The sequence below is a fragment of the Scleropages formosus genome, chromosome 19, assembly GCF_900964775.1.
Source record: "Scleropages formosus chromosome 19, fSclFor1.1, whole genome shotgun sequence".
NCBI lineage: Eukaryota > Metazoa > Chordata > Actinopteri > Osteoglossiformes > Osteoglossidae > Scleropages > Scleropages formosus.
In genome coordinates, this window is record NC_041824.1 from 9846047 (window position 1) to 9865298 (window position 19252).

At 47.2% G+C, this 19252-nt stretch overlaps 1 protein-coding gene across 2 annotated transcripts in view; it reads right to left on the reverse strand.

Moving 5' to 3' along the window:
• Positions 1-19252, reverse strand: part of dpp6a (dipeptidyl-peptidase 6a) — a 178707-nt gene that overhangs the window by 124266 nt on the left and 35189 nt on the right. The window contains exon 1 of one of the 2 annotated variants that reach the window (XM_018747874.2): positions 18071-18945. The exons of the other annotated variant lie outside the window; for it this stretch is intronic. Within the exon in view, the coding sequence (XP_018603390.2) occupies positions 18071-18256 (186 nt within the window). The 5' untranslated portion in view covers positions 18257-18945. Of the gene's footprint in view, positions 1-18070; positions 18946-19252 lie in introns of those variants that run through there. 2 annotated transcript variants of the gene reach the window in all.

A 19252-nucleotide genomic window follows, 5' to 3' on the forward strand; every position in this document is an offset into this window, starting at 1 on the left:
CGTCAGCTCAAACGATGCCAACGAAGGGTCGGGTCAGAGCTCTGAGGAATGGCGGGGGGGAGACCCCACCCTCTGGGTCCCTTCTAGCCCTGTGGTGAATGAGTGAGTGGGGCAAAAAAAAAATTCAATTTTAAAATAGTTTAAAATGCAGCATAACAATGAAGAGGCAAGGAAAAAGCAGCTTTCACATTTTTTTAAATCCTGCTTCATATAATTCCTTGTGTGGCATGAAAACCTCGATTTACCATAAACAAAGATGTCTTCATAGTGTTTATGTAAAAGCATGTATATGTGTACACATATTATGTACACATGCATATGCTGCATACTTCCATATAGGTGTGTATTTAAGTACGTGTGGACACTTAAAATAATTTCATTTGCATTTAAGTAGCTTAGAGTTACACATTTGGAAATGTCAAAGTCCCTTTACATAATGTTAAAAAACGTCCCAAAATAATCTGACAGGTGTAAAAAAAAGTGAAATGCACCTGTCATGAATATACTTCTGTTGCCCTCCTCCATGCACACATGCCTTTTTTCTGAAAGTGACATCCTTGAAATAACTGACGTGCAGAGGGCAACTGTGGTAAGAGCACCTCAGTATGGGAACCCATCTGTGCTCCATTCATTACTTTGGGTTTCTGCAACAAATTCGAGGGGAAATGAACCAAGGCCATATTGTGTGTGTGTGTGTGTGTGTGTGTGTGTGTGTTTTCCATCAAAGTTGTAACTTCAGCTGAAATCAAAGTGCTGAGACATGAATCAGACTTTGAACTTCAAACCTTCAGCACAAACAAAATATGACACGGAGCTTTAAAAATCTAAAAACAAAACATCAGCTCTATTCTCCGTTGGTCTCCTATGACTCCGCTAGCCAAATTATAACCTTTTCAATGACCTTTTTTTCCGATATGAACCACTTTCTGTCTCGCTGTGACTAGAACAGCACAGGCTCCCCGATGAGTGGGACGGACACACACACACACACACACACACACACACACAAGCCGAGGGAGGCCACTGGAAACATCAGCCGGGGACGGTCAGGTTTCTGTCTGGGTGGGAAGATGTGCCGCATACAGCCGTGAGATGGGGGACTGGACGACATACGCTTCCCACTCTTTTTCAGGCTTCCTCTTTACACTCATTCGCACTTCTTTCTCATACTGCCTTGCAACAAATTCCCATTCTATCATCAAATTCCCGGTATCTCCAACAGGAGCGAGCTTCTGAGTACAGGCTCATAAATGGACCTGGATGGCTGCTGAAACTCAGGAAACCACAGTGAGCCACATGATAAGACGGTGTTCATACGAGAGTTTTGAATTCGGTGTATAGATACATAAGTATATTTATGATTGAATGCTGCCTTCTTCTACCTTTAGGGCTGAAAAAATAGAAAAACAGAAATCTAAAACGATTAGAGGAGGGTGCATTACAGCAGAGGCCCAAACACCACTAAACACTAATAGCAATGAGTGGGTGTTGAGCAGCACGTGCAGTATACTGTCAGTGTAACCCTTGCACTCAGCATATGTAAAATGATCCACCATGGGTCATCTAGAAGCCGGGGGGGGGGGGGGGGGGGGTCCCCTCTGTTTCCCTCCATTTCTCATTAGCACAGAAGGCAAAGAACCTCTTTCAGCATCAGCAGCCTCCGGTAGGTCTGGCTCCCCAGACTGCCACATATTGCCTGGACCTTTGGGCAGCTGTTTCATGGCAGAGCCACCAATCTCCATCTGCTACAATGACAGCGTCGTGCGGGATGCGTCGTAGCAGGAGGCAATCTTGCAGGCTGCTGTTCGTTCCAGAACAATCTGACTGCATCACATGGCAGATCAGTGCTCGACCGGACACTGAAGGCCAATATTTACCGTGCAGCCGCTATACATGGTTGATTTCCTCATTGCATTATAGGATGCTATAGTCTTTTTCGCATTGTTCCAGTGAAGACGGGAGTGAGCAACAGGTAAGTACTAAACGGAAGGTTTACGTGACTGCTGTATAGGTGGGTTCATTGAAAAGTTTTGAGGCTGCAGTTGCACCTCAGCTTATGAACATAACCGGGGACAAAATGTGTTCATAACTCAAATTGTTCCTAAATCAACCCCTTATGTCACAGTCTCTGAAAGCTTAAGAATATAGTTGCATTCATTGATTTATTCATAAGTTAGAGTCTGTAAACATCAAATAAAGCTATAATGGATTAAACGTTCACCGCAATACTTTTCTTTTTCTCTGTTTTCATCAACTGCTCATAAAGTACCGGGTTTTAGTGTTGCCCTGTACTGGAAACATCACTCACCACTTGAGATGGGGAACTCCAGTGGTGGGACGGCCATCCTTTGTAGGACTTTTACTGTCATTTATGAACTTATAGCAATACTGACTACATGTTCATTTCCCAGAAAAACAAACCAGCCATGAGGAAATCAACCAGTTCATCACGTAAACATGTTTGTCAGCATCTGGTCACTTTCAGTAAAACAAAGTTTCACTTTTCAGTTAAAAAAAAAAAAAAAAAACGTAATAAAAGACAGATGCTTCGTTTTACTGGTATTCTCTGTAGAACTCTCAGATACAGTTAAATTAAGAATACGTCGGACGATGTCCCACCTGCACCAGCTCCAACCCTCCTGCTTCCCCACCCCTCCCCTCTCTGAGTGTGTCTCACTGCCATCTAATGGCAGAAAGCAGGAACATGGATCATTTTCGCTTTTCAGCAGAAATATTTTGTAAACTGAGGGGGTGCGGTGGCGCAGTGGGTTGGACCACAGTTCTCCTCTCCGGTGGGTCTGGGGTTCGAATCCCGCTGGGGGTGCCTTGTGGCAGACTGGCGTCCTGTCCTGGGTGTGTCCCCTTCCCCCTCTGGCCTTACGCCCTGTGTTACCGGGTTAGGCTCCGGTTCCCCGTGACCCTGTATGGGACAAGCAGTTCTGAAAGTGTGTGTGTGTGTGTGTGTGTGTGTGTGTGTATATATATTTTGTAAACCCAAAAGCAAGAAAAAATAAAATAAGTTTCTTAAAAAAAAATACACTAGAAAATGTTCATATCTTCAAACATTCGTAACTTGGATGTTCATAATAGAAAGGTACAAGTGTATAGCTGTCATTCTGCATCTGACGACTCCTCAGAGTTGGACACTTTTGCCTTTAAAAAGCACCATCCTTCACACACTAAACTCTCTTTAAAGCGCTCCAAAAACTTCTCAGCGATGCGCAAAAGTGGAATTTTTGTCATTGTCTTCAAGGCAGTAGCTGTAGCATTTTCACTTCTTCATCGGATGCAAATGTACTTCTCTGCAGTAGTTTTTTTCTGTTCCGTATGCAACATTTCAAAAGCGTCTAGACCACTTTTCCAAAGCTTTACAGAAATCTTTTGTTGCACGCGTGAAGAAGCATCACTTGCGGCTGCCATCACAATTTAGGGGTTTAACTAAGTCTGAAAACAAGGATAAAACAGAAGCGAGTGCCACTACAGGTGTACGGCCACAAGGCTTTGACCGTGACTCCCCCACGACTGCACAGCCGCAGCACGCGGGACACGTGAACCACAGCCTCAAAACTTTTCAGCTTGAAGTGCGGTGCTAAAATGTCACGTGTCGTCTATTCGCTGGCACTTGAAAGAGCCTCTAATTTTCATGTGTTCTTTCTCCTGATGAGGGTCTTCCTTCGATCCAGTCCTCCCTGTCTACTTTCACCCCCAGGACTCAATGGCTCACTAAGGTGAGCCTTTTTAAAGCAATGTGCTCTGGGCTGGAAGCGAGAAGAAGCGGCTCCTTCTGTACACCTGCGGTCACACGACTTAAAAGGCACTTCCAGCCACACGGCAGAGCCTAAACTTCAGTGCTTCTCAGGTTGGAAACCTTTCTTACCCGCAACATAAATCATTTCAAAAGGCCCCTGGGATCTTGGAAAAAAAAAAAACGCACAGGTAGCGAATACCACGCTATCCTTATTAATAGCCTAAATCCGATTTACACGCACAGTTTGAGCACATCACCTTGGAGGAGAGAGGCTTTATGAACGGCCAAAAAGCTGTTCCATTTTCTTCCTTTCAATTAAAACTTGTGAGAGAATCCTGCCCCCTATTGGCAGATCCTAGTCAGGTGCTCTGGCGGAAAGCGGCGCTTCGCCAGACCAACGCTTTTTCCGTGTCTTTATGCAATCGGGGGATTAAATCGAGTTAGACTCTTACATCACAGCAGAAACTTATGTGAACGCTACAGTCACATGATGTTATTGTAGTAGAAAATTTGATTTGGCTACAAATTATCTTTTATTTCTCCCAGACAATTCATTGCTCAAAAAGAAAACCAGAGCTGACTGGATGTAAATTAACGAGAGCCAGCGTCACGACGGAGCTATCAATTTCATTACCGTCACCATCTTGTCACGTAGCAAAGACATTAAAGCAATTAATCAACAAATTACCTGTGTCACTACTTACACCATAAATCGCCCCGGAGAACAGTCGAGGAATTCATTCCCTTAATGACCGGCCGGCGAGCGTTACATGGACAATGAAACATTTATGAGGATTGAACTTTTATCCACAGGTATTCCTTAACCATCTATTTTGATTAGAAGACATATTTAATTAGCTACGCCAGCCCTGATCCCCCCCCGAACCCCCCGGCCCTCCTCCGACACCTCCACCACCACCACCAGGTATATGTGGGTAATGTCATCTGTCAGTTTTGCTGACATGGCCAGAGCAACAGTATCCAGGCCACGCTCACTGTGAGACATCGTGAGCCTCCGATTGTGCCGAGTGAGCGGCCGGTTCTGGTCAGAAAGGTCCTCTCGCCCTTGTTCTCTCGGTTACCCGCACCCCCAGCGTCCATTTGTTCTGCCGGACTGCGCCAGAGCGGACCGTGCCGTTCGGTACGGCAGCGGCACCACAGTTTCATAATCCTCGGGCAGCGACCGAGGAGCCGGAACTGGAACACGAGTGCCTCAAGCGGTAGAGTTCAGTCACTGCCGAAACGACACCCGTGCCGCTCTCCTAAATCCACATCCACAGTAGGATATTAGCATTTTACATTTAATAAGTCAATCTATTTACCTCACGCTCTTCTGAGAGGAACTACTTAACGTTGTTAAATTAATCAATTAAATCAACAGTGAAATTATTTCTACAGCTGGGTAATTTTTACTGCATCCGTTCAGTGTAAGTGCCTTGTTCAGTGGTAAGACAGGATGCTGCTGGATTCGAACGCGAGGCCTTTAAATAGGGGGCAGCTCTGACCACTATGCCCTCTGCTGCACGAGACAAGGCTTTACAAATCGACAGGGGACAAGAGTAACCCGACATTCAGAGAGGATGGAGGGAAGTCCACGGAGTCGAGGACGACTCACCGCGACCGTTTGGGTCGTTTCCAAGGGCACGGAGATACAGAACTGGTTTTCCGGGGGCTTCTTCCATGCATGCCTGGGGCTTGCAAACACGGTACGAAACATGCAAACTCCACAAATCGCGAGCTGGACTCGAACCCCAAGCCCATCGAGGAGCTCGGCAGCTGTGAGGCACCTGCTGTGCCACCCCGTCCCCAAATATCAGCACACAGCTCGCTAAATGTAAATATGTTAGCTGGTCTCAAATACAAGTCACGGCCATCTAATTTTTTTATTCATTTTTTCACATCCAAAATAAATATCTAAATGGTGAACTGAGGAAGTGCTTTTCGTTTTTTTTTTTTTTTTTTTTTTACTTTCCACACTCAGCAGTTTAACAAAGCTGTGTCCTACCTAAGCGCAGGGCCAAAAATACCTGCAGACACAGAAATCAGAGGCTTTTTTCTGAGGTGTACAACAAAAGACCAAGCATAGGCTGACAAATTGCACGAAAAGAAGAACACAAAACATCGATGCCCCAGATGTCTGCGCAAAAACGCATTACGGGCGCAAATGTGTTCCTCGCAACACCACACGCTATATTTAGACTCTGAGAGCGTACTTCTGATGCGGCGAGAAGGAAGACACACCTTAAAAATATTCCACCCATTGCGTTACACTCCTGAGGGAAGAGCTGGAGTTGAGCTTCAATTGGGTTAGATGCATAAAAGAGGAAAATCAAGCCTATGTTCATGTTCAGGGATTTAAAAAAAAAAAAAAAAAAAATCTTTTTAACAAAAGTCTCCATTCCTACGGAACAAAAAACAGCACGGAATGTGGGTGTACCACGGTTTGATCTTGTCCAGGTAAACAAAGAATGGCAGTAAGACAGATTACCATCATAAATAAGGACCGAGTGGCTACTTTAAAACCCTTGACCCAAATCAAACCGCACCGAGGATGGATGGGACGCGGATTCGCCCGACACGTCGCGTTGAAGAAGAATTACGTCCCGTTACACGTCTGCACAAAGCGCTCAAGGGACACGATGAAAAAGTCGCCCATCGGGGAGATACGACTGCCTTTTACAGGAACGACAGCCATTACCGATGACAGTAATTTGTTTTTGCGTCGCTGTCACCCCATGTCACAAACACCCCCCCGAGACAGGAAGTGCAATGAAGCAACGAAAGGCATGACGGCCCTTGAGCAGGAACTAATTTACATAGGTTTACAGCCCAGCCAATAGGAAACATTGCCCAGGATGAAATGTAGCAATACTGATGGCAGGAAGATACAAGTGGAGCAGGGAGCTCTGGGTAACGCTGACAGTGGCTTCACCACAGCTGTGGTGTCTGCAAGTTCTGAAGGCGCAAACACAAGGGTGTGTTGGGAGCTCACAGCCACGGTCTGAACACATGAACACACGAGGGTGACAAGTCGGATGCGATCAATCGCCATGACAACGACATCATCAAAAACGGCTCATTGAGATGCAAGACACGGTACGCTTCTGGGCCGTTATTACACTTTTGTGTACTTTTGGTTTTTTGTAGAGTTCCGGATTGTGACGGCAGCCGTGCACACGGGTGTATCTCGGCAAATCTGTGCCGCTTGCAGGAAGCAGCGCTCTCCGGCCACCCCTGAAAATGACAGGGGACCTTTCCGCCCCCGGAACCATGGCAACAAAGCAAAGGCTCCTGTGTGGAGCAGATGTCGCAGCCAGGGGAGGCCAGAGCACCGTGGTCGTCCATTACTGTGGCTAATAGCAGCTGGCTGGGAGCGAACGGGCCAGGTGCTGTCCAGGGTCCAGTCCTCAGACCCCATTACCTTCTGGAACTAGAAAGCAAGGTGGCTCTGCGTCATTCCAGCAATTCTGGTGTCTATTTCATGCACGGTCAGGTGCACCACTGGACTTTCAGACACTACAGAAGCTGATAGTGCAGCGGTTCGAGCTGATGCCTTTGCCCCTGAGAGACCCAGGTTCAGCTCCTGCCTCTTGCTGTAGTATCATGGTAAGAAATGCTCATATTGCCAGCGGGTGTTGGTGAGGCCCAGGAGGGCCCCGCACTAGTAGAACAGCACCAAGTTGCTCAAGATAAGAAGGTCAGCTAAGAAATAAACACCAAGTCATACTGCTGCAATTAATCCGTTAAACTGTTGAGAAAACTGTCAGTTATCTCGGAGAGCCCAGTTGTACGGAACAAATACATAAAGAGTGTCAAGGGGCTGCACTGTGCGGTAAAGTACGTCTCCACAAACCGGGCCAGAACTCCTCTGGGATTTTAGGACGGCTGAGTTTACATTGTTGCTACAACGAACAATGTTTTATGTATTGTATCGTTTGTGACTAACACACGCGAGCATGTTGGGGGGCGTGGTGCTTTGAGGAGAACTGGCGGCCGGATCCAAAGGCGGAAACACACGAGTCGGATCGCTGGATTGGCTGATGGCACCCGGCGCGGCATAACAAGGGTGTGATTTACCCAACAGCCTCCATGAATAAACCACCAGCGAAACGAGCTGCTCACAGGCGGCATAATGAATCTCGATGATTGCAGACGTCGGGTCACATTTAGTCTTACATGTGACGGATTAACCGCAGAGGCGCAGGCTGGAGCACGCACAGTGTGTCGCGCTAAACCCTTGAAGACAGAACGTGAGGACTGTTATAACTATTATAACATGACTTCCAAGTAATTTGAGAAATTATCTTTGGCCTTTTAGAGCGTTCATGAGGGCAGGTCCCTGTGACCGCAGTGAGGCTGACCGCCATTGCAAGCAAACAGGACCAGTGAAAAGTGTGCGAGCAACCATGCAACCCGGGTGACGCCTATATGGAACGGGCTGGACGTAAGAGTGAAAGTTCAACGACGCATCACTGTCCTAGATCTCGGGGACCTGGAGCTGGGAAGACACGACACTTCATTTCCTGGTCAAACCTGTTAACCAAGTGTCTGGAGGAAACAAACTAGTTGCAGAAAGTCAAACTTTTCACTGGGACTGTAACTGATGGTTTGTCTCCACAGAGTAACCGATGACAGCTCTGCATGTGAAACACGGTATGAGGATTACAGGCGGCTGCGGCACGGTATCTTGTAAAGAGCAGCTCAGAGGGGGCAACCCATCCTCATGGGCTACAGGGGGAGGGAAAAGATATAGACGTGATCTCGTAGGCTGCTGTCTACAGTTCTGGAGGGACTCTTGGCAAAGGTATTTAACTTGGATTGATCCAGGTGAAATACAAGGATTGATCCAGGTGGAATACAATACGGGTGGTCCTTTAGTTATGACACAAGTGACCTACAACAACTTGAACTTTCAATGGCCTTCCCATTAACCTTATGATATTACTTCTAAATCCCGATGTTTGGTCGTAACGCCTAACGACGACCGCTCCATCTGCTGCACGATAACATCGACTGGCCGCGCTGCCGAAAGACACCGTATTTCTTTTACGTTTGGGTCTCGGTCAGCGTTTGGGCATCTAGCAGCGATTGTGTTTTATTTAGAAAACGTCACCTCTTTCTGACTCTTTTCTCCCATGATCTCCTAAGTTTATGTAATGTGTAAGTGCTCACACTCCATAACTTTGACATCATAACTGTTTAATAATGGACAAGCTTTCGCGCAGCTAGTCGTTTAATGTAAATGTTTAATAATTTAGAAAATCAATTAGGAATCTGATTAAGAAATGCTGATCATTTGGGTAAATCTTTACGTGGCTACTGGTGTGATGAACATTGGTTCATATGGTGGAAAGTAACAAACTGTACTTCAGAATCACGCATCTTCATCTAAGTGCGTCTTTCTGGTAATGTAATGTACACATTGTATTTTCTATGAGATGTACGTCACTTGCGAGAACAGCATCGACCAAATGAACGGGAGAGCTTGTAGTATAGGGGTCAGCAGTATTGCCTTTGGCCCCCAAAGGTTGTAGGTTGAACAAGGCACACACACACACACACACACACACATATGAGCCGAAGCTGCTTATCCCAAGTGGGGTCACCGCAAGCTGGAGCCTAACGCAGGGCACAAGGCTGGAGGGGACAGGGATACACCCAGGACAGGAGCCCAGTCCGTCACAAGGCACCCCTAGCAGGACTCGAACCCCAGAACCACCAGAAAGCAGGACCCAGCCCTGTGTGGTGCACTACTGAACCCCCTTTGAACAACATACTTACCCTGAATAGCTTCAGTAAAAAGTACCCAAGCTGTGTAAATAGGTAAATAATTTTAAGTTGCTTTGGAGAAAAGTACCAGTTAAAGAAATAAAATTTTAGGGACAGCTGGGAGCGTACTGGGTACAGCTGCTGCCTTTGGACCCCAAGGTCACAGGTTTGATCTGCAGCTGTAGTACCCTTGAACCTACCCTAAATTGCTCCAGTAAAATTACCCAGCTGTATAAATGGGCACATAACTGTAACCTTAACACTGTAAGTCACTTTAGAGAAAAGCGTCAGCTAAATGAATGAATGTAAAACTTTGCTCCTGATGTCCTTCAAGTTACTTTTCACTTAGAGTGTCGTCGTGGTGCTGAAAAGAAAAAGCGCAAGAGAAGACAGTAAAAATAATAGCGGAGTATGAAAATACAGGTCCCCTGCCTTTTCGAGGGATGACCGGCCTGCACTGCCGATACATTTGCATTTATATTTAGAATAAAGTGGAATGTCAGATAACTGAAGGATGGAAAAGCAGGGCTATGCCATAACCAGCTCTACACATCGGACAAACTGCTAAGAAATACACCCAGAATACCTGTATAAAATTATCTACCCATCCAGGACACTTTGGGCAGTTTTCTGCTGAACCTCATGTGGTGCCACCTGATATTCCCCATCATGTTATTTAGTTCCTACAATAGAATAACTCCATTTTCCCAGGAAAGAGTGTTTCCTTTGAGCCCAGTTCTACTCTTGCTGTTCTGTGGTGAAGCAGTGGTATCTGGTGGCCCACGGATAACCTCTCTAGTACTTTCCGGAACTGGACCGGAACTAATCCGATGGTTAATTTAAGGCCCCCTGCGAGTAGCTCCATCCCCAGGCTTCGCAGGTTCCGCTAGTCCATCGCGGAGCTGGCGAAACTCAGAGCCGCTTTCCCTGCGCCTCCCCTCCCCCATCGAGGGGAACTTTCACACTCGACACACTTCTTCCCGCCTGAGTTATCACACACTTCCCATCGGCGAGTCGCTCTGGGCACGTGTCACGTGTCAAACTGTATGCAAGAGAACGCCACAAAGACCGGCGTCTACGGGCCTTTCCTTCCCCCACCGGCACCGTGAACCTTTACAGCTATTTTCAGATGCGAATCATTAGTTATTCTGACAAATCAAAGGTCCGTCTCTTCACGGCTCAGTGTCGACTTCCAAAGGAAAAAGGGATGGATTTAAATACTCGCTGATGTTTCGGAAACATTCCCTCTCAGGATTAACAATCTAATTGGCAGGTACAAAGGATGAATATTCTCAAGTTTAGCCCCCTGCGCCACTGTCTGCATCAAGTCCGCAGTGATTGAAGTTCACTCTGGATTTAAGTGTCTCACGGGGTAATATTAGTATTGTGTGTCATGTAAAACAGGGTACAGTGGGCTTGGTCAGGTCCTGCTCTCTGGTGGGTCTGGGGTTCGAGTCCCGCTTGGAGTGCCTTGTGACGAACTGGCATCCCGTCCTGGGTGTGTCCCCTCCCCCTCCGGCCTTGCGCCCTGTCTTGCCGGGTTAGGCTCCGGTTTGCCACGATCCCAGCTGGGACAGGCGGTTTCGCTCAATGTGTGCGTGTCATGTAAAAGATGGCTGAGAGCAAACCAGCTCTGAGAAAACATTTTAATGGCATTTAAAGACGTGACTTTCCTGACGGGGAAGGAAGCACGTTCGACCGGGGCAAGTGCGGTCCACCGGTCCTCTCCTCCGCAGCACAAAAAGCACCAACCACAGGCGACGGACCGCGAGGCCCTTCTGCTCATCGCCGAGGTGTTGCTGCAGACGAGGAGCGAGGAAACTTCACAGCTTTGAACGTGATAATTGGAAGGACACCCGGCAGTGGTATAATAAATGGCTTCAGCCGCCTTCCCGCTGTTTCAGCGAAGCCATCAATTATACATCCTACCTGCCTCTGGACTACAGTAAACCACCAAATGGTGTTTTTGCAAAGTACGCGGTATAAATATACGCTGGGGGGATGGATAGCTCCGCTCCGACTGATCTTCACTCTGCTCCGGCGAGGCCGGGCGATTCATCCACGCTCCCACGTCAACGTCTGTACCACACGAAGGTACTAAATTATCATTTGGCTATTTAACGCCGCAATGATTCCTTACAGCATGCAAGACCAGCATCGCTGCTGGCGCTCCTTTCACACCCCGAGACAATGGGCTTAAACTAACGACTACTTTTACACCACGAAATGACTAAGGTACACTTTGAAAACCACTCAGCAATAATAATAACAATAATCTTTTCAGCTGACACTTCTATCCAAAGCACCTTACAATTTAACAGTGGTATAAAGCAGAATATTTATATATTTACTTACCTCCCCCCCACACACACAAACACACACACAGAACCAACACAGGTTAAGTATCTTGCTTAAATGTACCTGGAGCAGGACACTGTGAGCACCCAGAATCCTCCCACTTAGAAATGGTACAAACAACAGTCTGGATTGCAGGAATAACAACAAGGAGGCAGCAGGTAGGGAAATAAATCTGAGCGGCTGCCTTGCAGTCGAAGGACCCGGGTTCGAATCCCACTCCTGCTACAGTACTCATGATAAAGGGACTTACCAGGAATTGCTCAAGTAAAAAAATTACCCTGTGGTATAAACAAGTGAAAAATTGTAAATGGGTTGGTATACAAACCTAAAATTGAAAGCCACTTTGGAGAGAATAATAATAATGACACTATGCAGCACAGAAATAATAAGTCTTTATTTAATAATAATAATGAGAAATTTCAAGTTGTGACAGTAGGAGAGCAGGAGGGCCGGAGCTCTTTGGAGCATGCTCAAGGAGTGAGGGCCGACACTGCTTTATGTTATTGTTGAGTCTGGACATGAGAGTCACGTCCTGTCCCATTTTGGGATTCCGCCGGGCACGTGGATGCAGGCGGAGTGACGTCTCGGGAGAATATTTTCCCATAAATTCGGTGCACGGATCAGGGATTAATTCCAGCACTGGCCTGAATTAAAAACAGCCTGCATTGTAATTGTAGATGTTGCAAAAACCTTTTCAGCTGGCATCGAGAATAAAAGTGCATTAATTTCGAAAGCCGTCTCCCTGCGGTCGCCCGTGACAGGAGATGTTGCTTAACCTGCCGTGTTCCCGCTCTCCTCGATGCGTCTCGCAATGTCCCTCCAACCATCCAGTACCAGTTTACCAGTGACAGATGCAGTGAAACTAAATTTTAACAATCTAAATGAGAAAGGTACTGACGGAAAGCTCGGGAAATGAAGAACAAAGTCTGCCATAAAATGTCAAACACATATCTACACACAGACATGTTGTCTGAACTGCTTGTCCCATACAGGGTCATGGGGAGCCAGAGCTTAGCCTGGCAACACAGGACAGGGGGCTGGGGGGGACACACCCAGGATGGGACGCCAATCTGTCGCAAGGCACCCCGAGCGGGACTCGAACCCCAGACCCAGCGGAGAGCAAGACCCGGTCCAATCCACTGTGCCACCGCACCCCCCCGAGCACATAACTAGCTGAATATAATATAATATCATATTTTGTTTAATTACACTCTGCTGACTTTCATCTACACCCAGTTCTTTGTAATGTGGACAAAATCCTCATTTCGAGCTTCTAGTGTGTTTGCTACTCATTTAAAATGATGAAATACTTTCCTTTCAGAATGAATGGAACGATAATGTTAAAAGGTAGCAACAGCAAAAGTTTAAACTCATTAACCCGTAAAATATTGAGCGTTTATTGTTTGCTACGTGACTTTCTGCTGTACCACGATTACCTCGTATTTGCCTTGGGGGTCATTATTATGCATGGTCTGGACAGATATGAAGCTTCTCCATAATATCCAGCTAAATAGGGTTGTGCCCCACACTTTAATGTTAAATTAATATAAAGGAAACAGTTATTATACAAAAGTCTCCTTTTCAACATGCTTTATTTAAAGCATTGTTAATAAATGATGAACATGTTTATCACATGTTGCTCTGTGTTTAACCGCAGAAATACAGATTTTGTTCAATTCTGCTGAGGATACAAGCTCCCCTTGATCATGCAGCAACATCCTAGATGGCTCTTTCTCCCTGTAAAAATCTCATTATAACCTCATTAGTTTAATTCACACTCATATTTTGCAGCCAGTTACAGTTACATGTGCATTAAAGTTATTTACATAACATAGGGGCAAATGTGTAGTCTACAATTTCAGGCATGCAAACACCATTTTGTCTTATTAGTAAATATGCTTGCATGCTTTATTGCACTCGTAATAGACTAAGATTGTCCTGGAAAACTTTGCAAATACTCAAATGAAACCCTCCAGATTGCCAATACAGCTGTCAGTGGAACAGGCCCCACAAGAAGACAACTGTTGTAGCAGCTAAGCAATCAAGACTGAAGAGTAACAATCCGCCGTTAAACAAAGCTGAAGTCTGACAACAGTTGGGAGTTGCGCACGGATTTCCATCCATTAGCTCCTCAAAATAAATTTGTTGCAGTCTGTTGTATCTGCGATGAAGATTAAACAAAACACAATTCGATAGATGTCCAACGCATGCACAACACACCAGTTCGTCATCTTACAAACACAAATGGGACCGCAAGTCTGTTTGCCATTTGCTTTGTTCCTAACTCCAAAGTGACTGTTAACATGTGATAATGCAGATTTACTTTGATTACTTCATGAGACGGGTTCTGTTCAAATCTCAGATATAGCTATAATATATGAAAAAATACTTTGTAAGACTTCTTAATATTTTTTATTAACTTCAAGCTACATTGAAATTAATCGTTTAAATTTATTCATTTAGCTGATAGTTTTCTCTAAAGTGACTTACAGTATTAAGGTTACAATTACTTACCCATTTATACAGCTGGGTAATTACCTTGGTCAAGGGTACTACAGCCAGAGGTGAAGATTGAACCTACAACCTTTGGATCGAAAGGCAGTAACTCGAACCGCTACGTTACCAGTTCTCCCTAACTCCAAGAAATGTTGCCTCCACAACGTTGCCTCGTATTCCATGCCAACTGTTCAGCAGTTCACCCGATTAACATCTTATTGATCACCAAAACAGATGAACACCAGACACAAATTGTAAACACTGGAGAAGTGACCTGAACTGATTCTTTCCCACATTTACACATGCATTAAAGTTACTTAATAATGTGGAGTAGAACAAACGTGATGGACAGTTTTGGACCACCTGCCCCAAGCCTATTCAGTGTAATGAAGACCAGACACACGATGAGAGGGCGAATTGAATTTGTTCTGGAAAACTTTGCTGCCCCATGTGCATGTCCCACGCATGCTACAGTACATTATTAACAGAACAAGTCCCGCCGCAAGTCTGCACCACGGTGCGTCCATCAAACGGGTGGACTGGACTAACAAAGAGAAAGCTATCAGCGAATAAAAACTAATTCACCCTTTAAAAAATGCATCACATTCTGAAGCCGTGTCTAGATATTTTCCAGCAAAAACCCTGACGAACGGAGCGCCCACTGATGCAGCTGAACACTGACAATCACATTCAGCTCATATGCACTATAATGAAAGGCCATGATTCAATATTAGTCCTATTGCCCCACAGTGAAAGCGCTGAAGACTGGAGGAAAAAGGAACAAAATAAGCCCAACAAAACAGGTCAGAAATAAAGATGTGTGAATCCCCCTTTCCTGGGCTCAGTAGTGCAGGAAAGTCAATAGGTTTCTCATCAATGCAGGATTAATCTTCACAAGCCTCTTTGTTTTAAATGCCACCCCATTTCAAGCGCTTGGCCTTTGATGGTTAATTAAAGTCGCTTTTATTGAATTCTACCTATGACACCAATGCTGGGGGGGGGACACACGTCTAGCCACCGCATGCTAGTTCATCAAGATACAGCATACAGAGCACCCAGCATCCAATTTTCACTTCTGCCGGCGCATGCAGGACATTCCGCTCGCTGTGATCGGCACGGTTAACGGCGCATAAGGCATCGTCATAACGAAAGCCCGTCACATACGGGCAAGGCGGGAAATCAGAATACCGATTTCAGCTTCCAGCAGCACGCCTAATGCAAGTGAGAGGTGTAAATGAGCATCCAGAGGCAGAGGTGTGGTGTTAAGAGGTTGGCCTTTGGCCTTCAGCCACACAGAGGTGCTGTAGCTGGAGTTCTGCCAGCAGCTGGATGCTCGTTCCACCTCTGAGCTTCCCGGGTCAAACCGCTAAGTGGCCAGACATGGCCGAGCAAAGCATTTTGACTGGGCCGTAGAAGCCGATGACCTTTCAGTCATTCTGGTCCTGACCTGTTTAATATCAGAAGCAGTGCTTTAAAGTGGAGATAGCCGGGGGGGAGGGGGCAGGCATTTGAGGGCCATCTCCTATCTGACTTGGGAAACGGACAGTGACGTAGGCACTACGGCATCGAGAGCGTTACGGGTTTGGGCTTGGACCACAGCTGGTGTACTACCGAGGGGACGGAGGAGTGTAAGTGTCCTAGTTAGCGGAGTCGAGTGTAATAAGGAGTGAACTGCCATTGAGGGTATAAATAAATTGCACTGCAATTTTAGATCACAAAACTTGAAATAGGAGTTCTGCTTTCCTCGGGGACCGAGCGTGAAATGGACCTGTTTCTGCGGTAAAACATTTCAGCGTTAGCTGACAGTTTTCTGCATTGTTGAAGCAACAATATCGCTTACAAATTGTCAGGGCTAACCTCTACCAGGGGACTGTATGCTTGTGCATGTGCATTAATAATTCAATAGCGCACACGCTGACACCGTGAGCCTGAGCCTTTACCGGAGTGAAAGCACTGAAAGACACCGATGTGAGTCGCCATGACAACGCCAACAACAACAGAGCCATCGCTGCCCTGCTGATGTTCCTGTTGCACTCAAAGCCAATGGTGGCAACTTCCAGGAAGTGTGGGCTTAAATATATCAACAGTGCGCCGAAGTTTAACAGAATATTATACAAAATTACAAGCTTTCATTTAACTGATGTCTTTGACTTACACATTTATACAGGTGGATATTCTCTCATTCTAACAATCAAGCGTTCCATAAAACATGTGAGGATGTGAACCCCAGACGTAATTGTAAGGGAAAAATTCTAATCACTATGCCACCTGCTTCCCTACTATCTATAGATTCAGAAGGTGGGAGGAACGGGAGCGTCAAGAGAAAACTCTATGTGCAGGAAGGGAAAAGACCCCATTCAGTCCCACAATGAGAACACCATCACGGCACCATTTTCAAATACATTTCGCACTAAGTTCACGCACGTTTTTTGAAGATCTTATCCAATACAAATGACAGAACAATGGGAATCATTCAGAAAAATATGGAGCTTATTTTATTATTAATATTACTATTTCAATAAAGACTCAAATTTGGGTGAGACGGTAAATTCATCAGGTGATTAAGAGCAACAGCTGGAAAGTGCGTTAATGACATTTTGCGGAATCATTTGGGTCGGCATTAAAGGAAAATCATTACAGTTGCCAGGAGCTTAATCAGTGTAACGACCCTCACTTCCCCCTGCCTATAGCGGTGCCCACCCTCTATTAACTGGCCCGTTCACATTACACACCCACAGAGAGCTGGTCGCCTTTACCGGAACGCGAACACATGTAGAACACGGCCCGTGACCGGCATTCCCCAAGGCATTGATTAATTTGAGTTTATTTCAACACGCTGTAGGAGGATGTCCCGGTTGGGGCCGACTAACGGTCCAGACATGGCAAGTGGACATTTCAGCACCACGGACAGCGCACAGCCTCCCTCCAGCACCCCAAGCAAAACCCTCACCCTCACCATCCCTCCACCAGCTGGCTAAGTATCATATTTCACAAGCCAATAAATACCATTAAACTTCTGTTGTTACACGTAAGCATTTGACACACACTTGAGAGAACAAAACACTTGTGAGGCGACGACGTTCAGTGTCAAGGAGCTGATTCATGGCGGTGATGACGATGTGCGCACATCCCCTCAAAACACTTTACATAACTGCCTGACACCTGCATCCAAAGTGACTTACAGAGTTAGATAATAAACTTTACAGTGATTTACCTATTTATACCCCAGGGTATTTTCACTGCATAACTTCAGCGTAAGTACCTTGATCAGGTGGGTTACAGAAGGAGTGGGATTGGAACCATGAAGCTTCACACTGTGAAACAACAGCCATAAACCGGACGGTACCGCTGCTCTGCAGAAATAGAAAGTGTAATAAAACCTGCTGTGTGTGTGTGTGTGTGTGTGTGTGTGTGTGTGTGGGGGGGGGGGGTTGGGGGCTCTGACACACCATCTGTTTAGCCTATTCTCGGTGTGACCAGGAGGACAGCCAACAGGAGCAGAGACTCGAACCCAGAGAGGTTGAAAACCCTCAGTCCAGCATGACTCTAAGTGTGAACAGTGAATAGACTCACAGAACAACGGACACACTGGCTGAAAGACGCGCGCGCACACACACACACACACACACACACACACACACACACACACACACACACAGAGGCGCGCGCGCGCTGACTCTCAGACAGTCCTCTCCTTACATCCTCGTCCTCGCTCCGGTCCCGGCGGTGTGCGCGGGTCCGAGGCTCCTGGGGCCCGCGCGGGGTCTTCCTCGCCCCCTCCTCCACGCCCCTCTGTCCGCCCAGCAGGTGGCTGGCTTCGGGCGGCGCCGGGAACGAGCGGCTCGTGTTGATCTTCCCGGTGAAGCGCTGGTACAGCGAAGCCATCAGTCACTCGTGTGGCGCGTGCGGAGCGTGTGGCGCGGGCTGCGCTGCGGCGAACGTGCGGTGCGCGCGCGCGCGCGGAGTAAGTCCATCCGCCGGACCGATGCGAGCCCAGAGCTTCGCGTCCCTCCCGAGACGCTCCTCGCGAACTCCGCCGCCGGCTGCTCGGTCTCTCAACACGAGGCGGGGACGAGTCGAGGGCGCGCGGGACGGGGCTCGGCGGCGCGCGTCCACATGAGTTGCAGATGGAATCGCGAAGCGCAGCACGTTGCCTTGTTTTGGTTGTGTGTGTGTGTGTGTGTGTGTGTGTGTGTGTGTGCGCGTTTTATTCCTCGGCAGTCCCTGGGGGGCGGAGCACAAGTCCTACCCGCGGGGCAACAGAGCGGCAGATCTCAACTCACACACACGCTCTCTCTGTGTATCAGTTTGGAAAAATAACAAACAAAACAATTTAAAGAGCGGAGCCGTCAGAGCGCGCGGCGGCGGCCGGAACCGACGGAGTCGACGCGCGATCGCTCGATTCCCTAAGCCTAAAGCTGCGTGTGTGAGCGCGGCGCGAGCCGCTCGAACCCCGGTCAGCCGCGAGCGCAGGCGCGCGCCATCATCAGCACGCACAGAGAAAGAAGCCCGAGCAGCCGTGCGGTACAGCGCGGTACAGTGCGGTACAGCGCGGTGCAGCGACCCCCGGCTCCTGCGCTCCTCTTCCCACTTCGCAGTCTGTTCACCTTTCCGTCCTGCGTCGGTGCCGCATTGAAGGTGTCGGTGCGCCGCCGTGTGGCCAGTGCGCGCATTGCAGCAGCGAACCGCCCGATTCGGGGAAGAGGAACCAAATACCGGCGTGAGCGCAGGTCCGAGTTCAGAGGCGCTGCGAAGGACTTGCGCGCGTCAGTATAGAAAACGAGGCTGGCAATGAAGAAAAAGTGAAATTTGGATGGGGCTCTCAAGCCACGATCCCAGAGGAGGTAACAGGATATTGCCCGGAGGTCCCGTCTTGAGTTA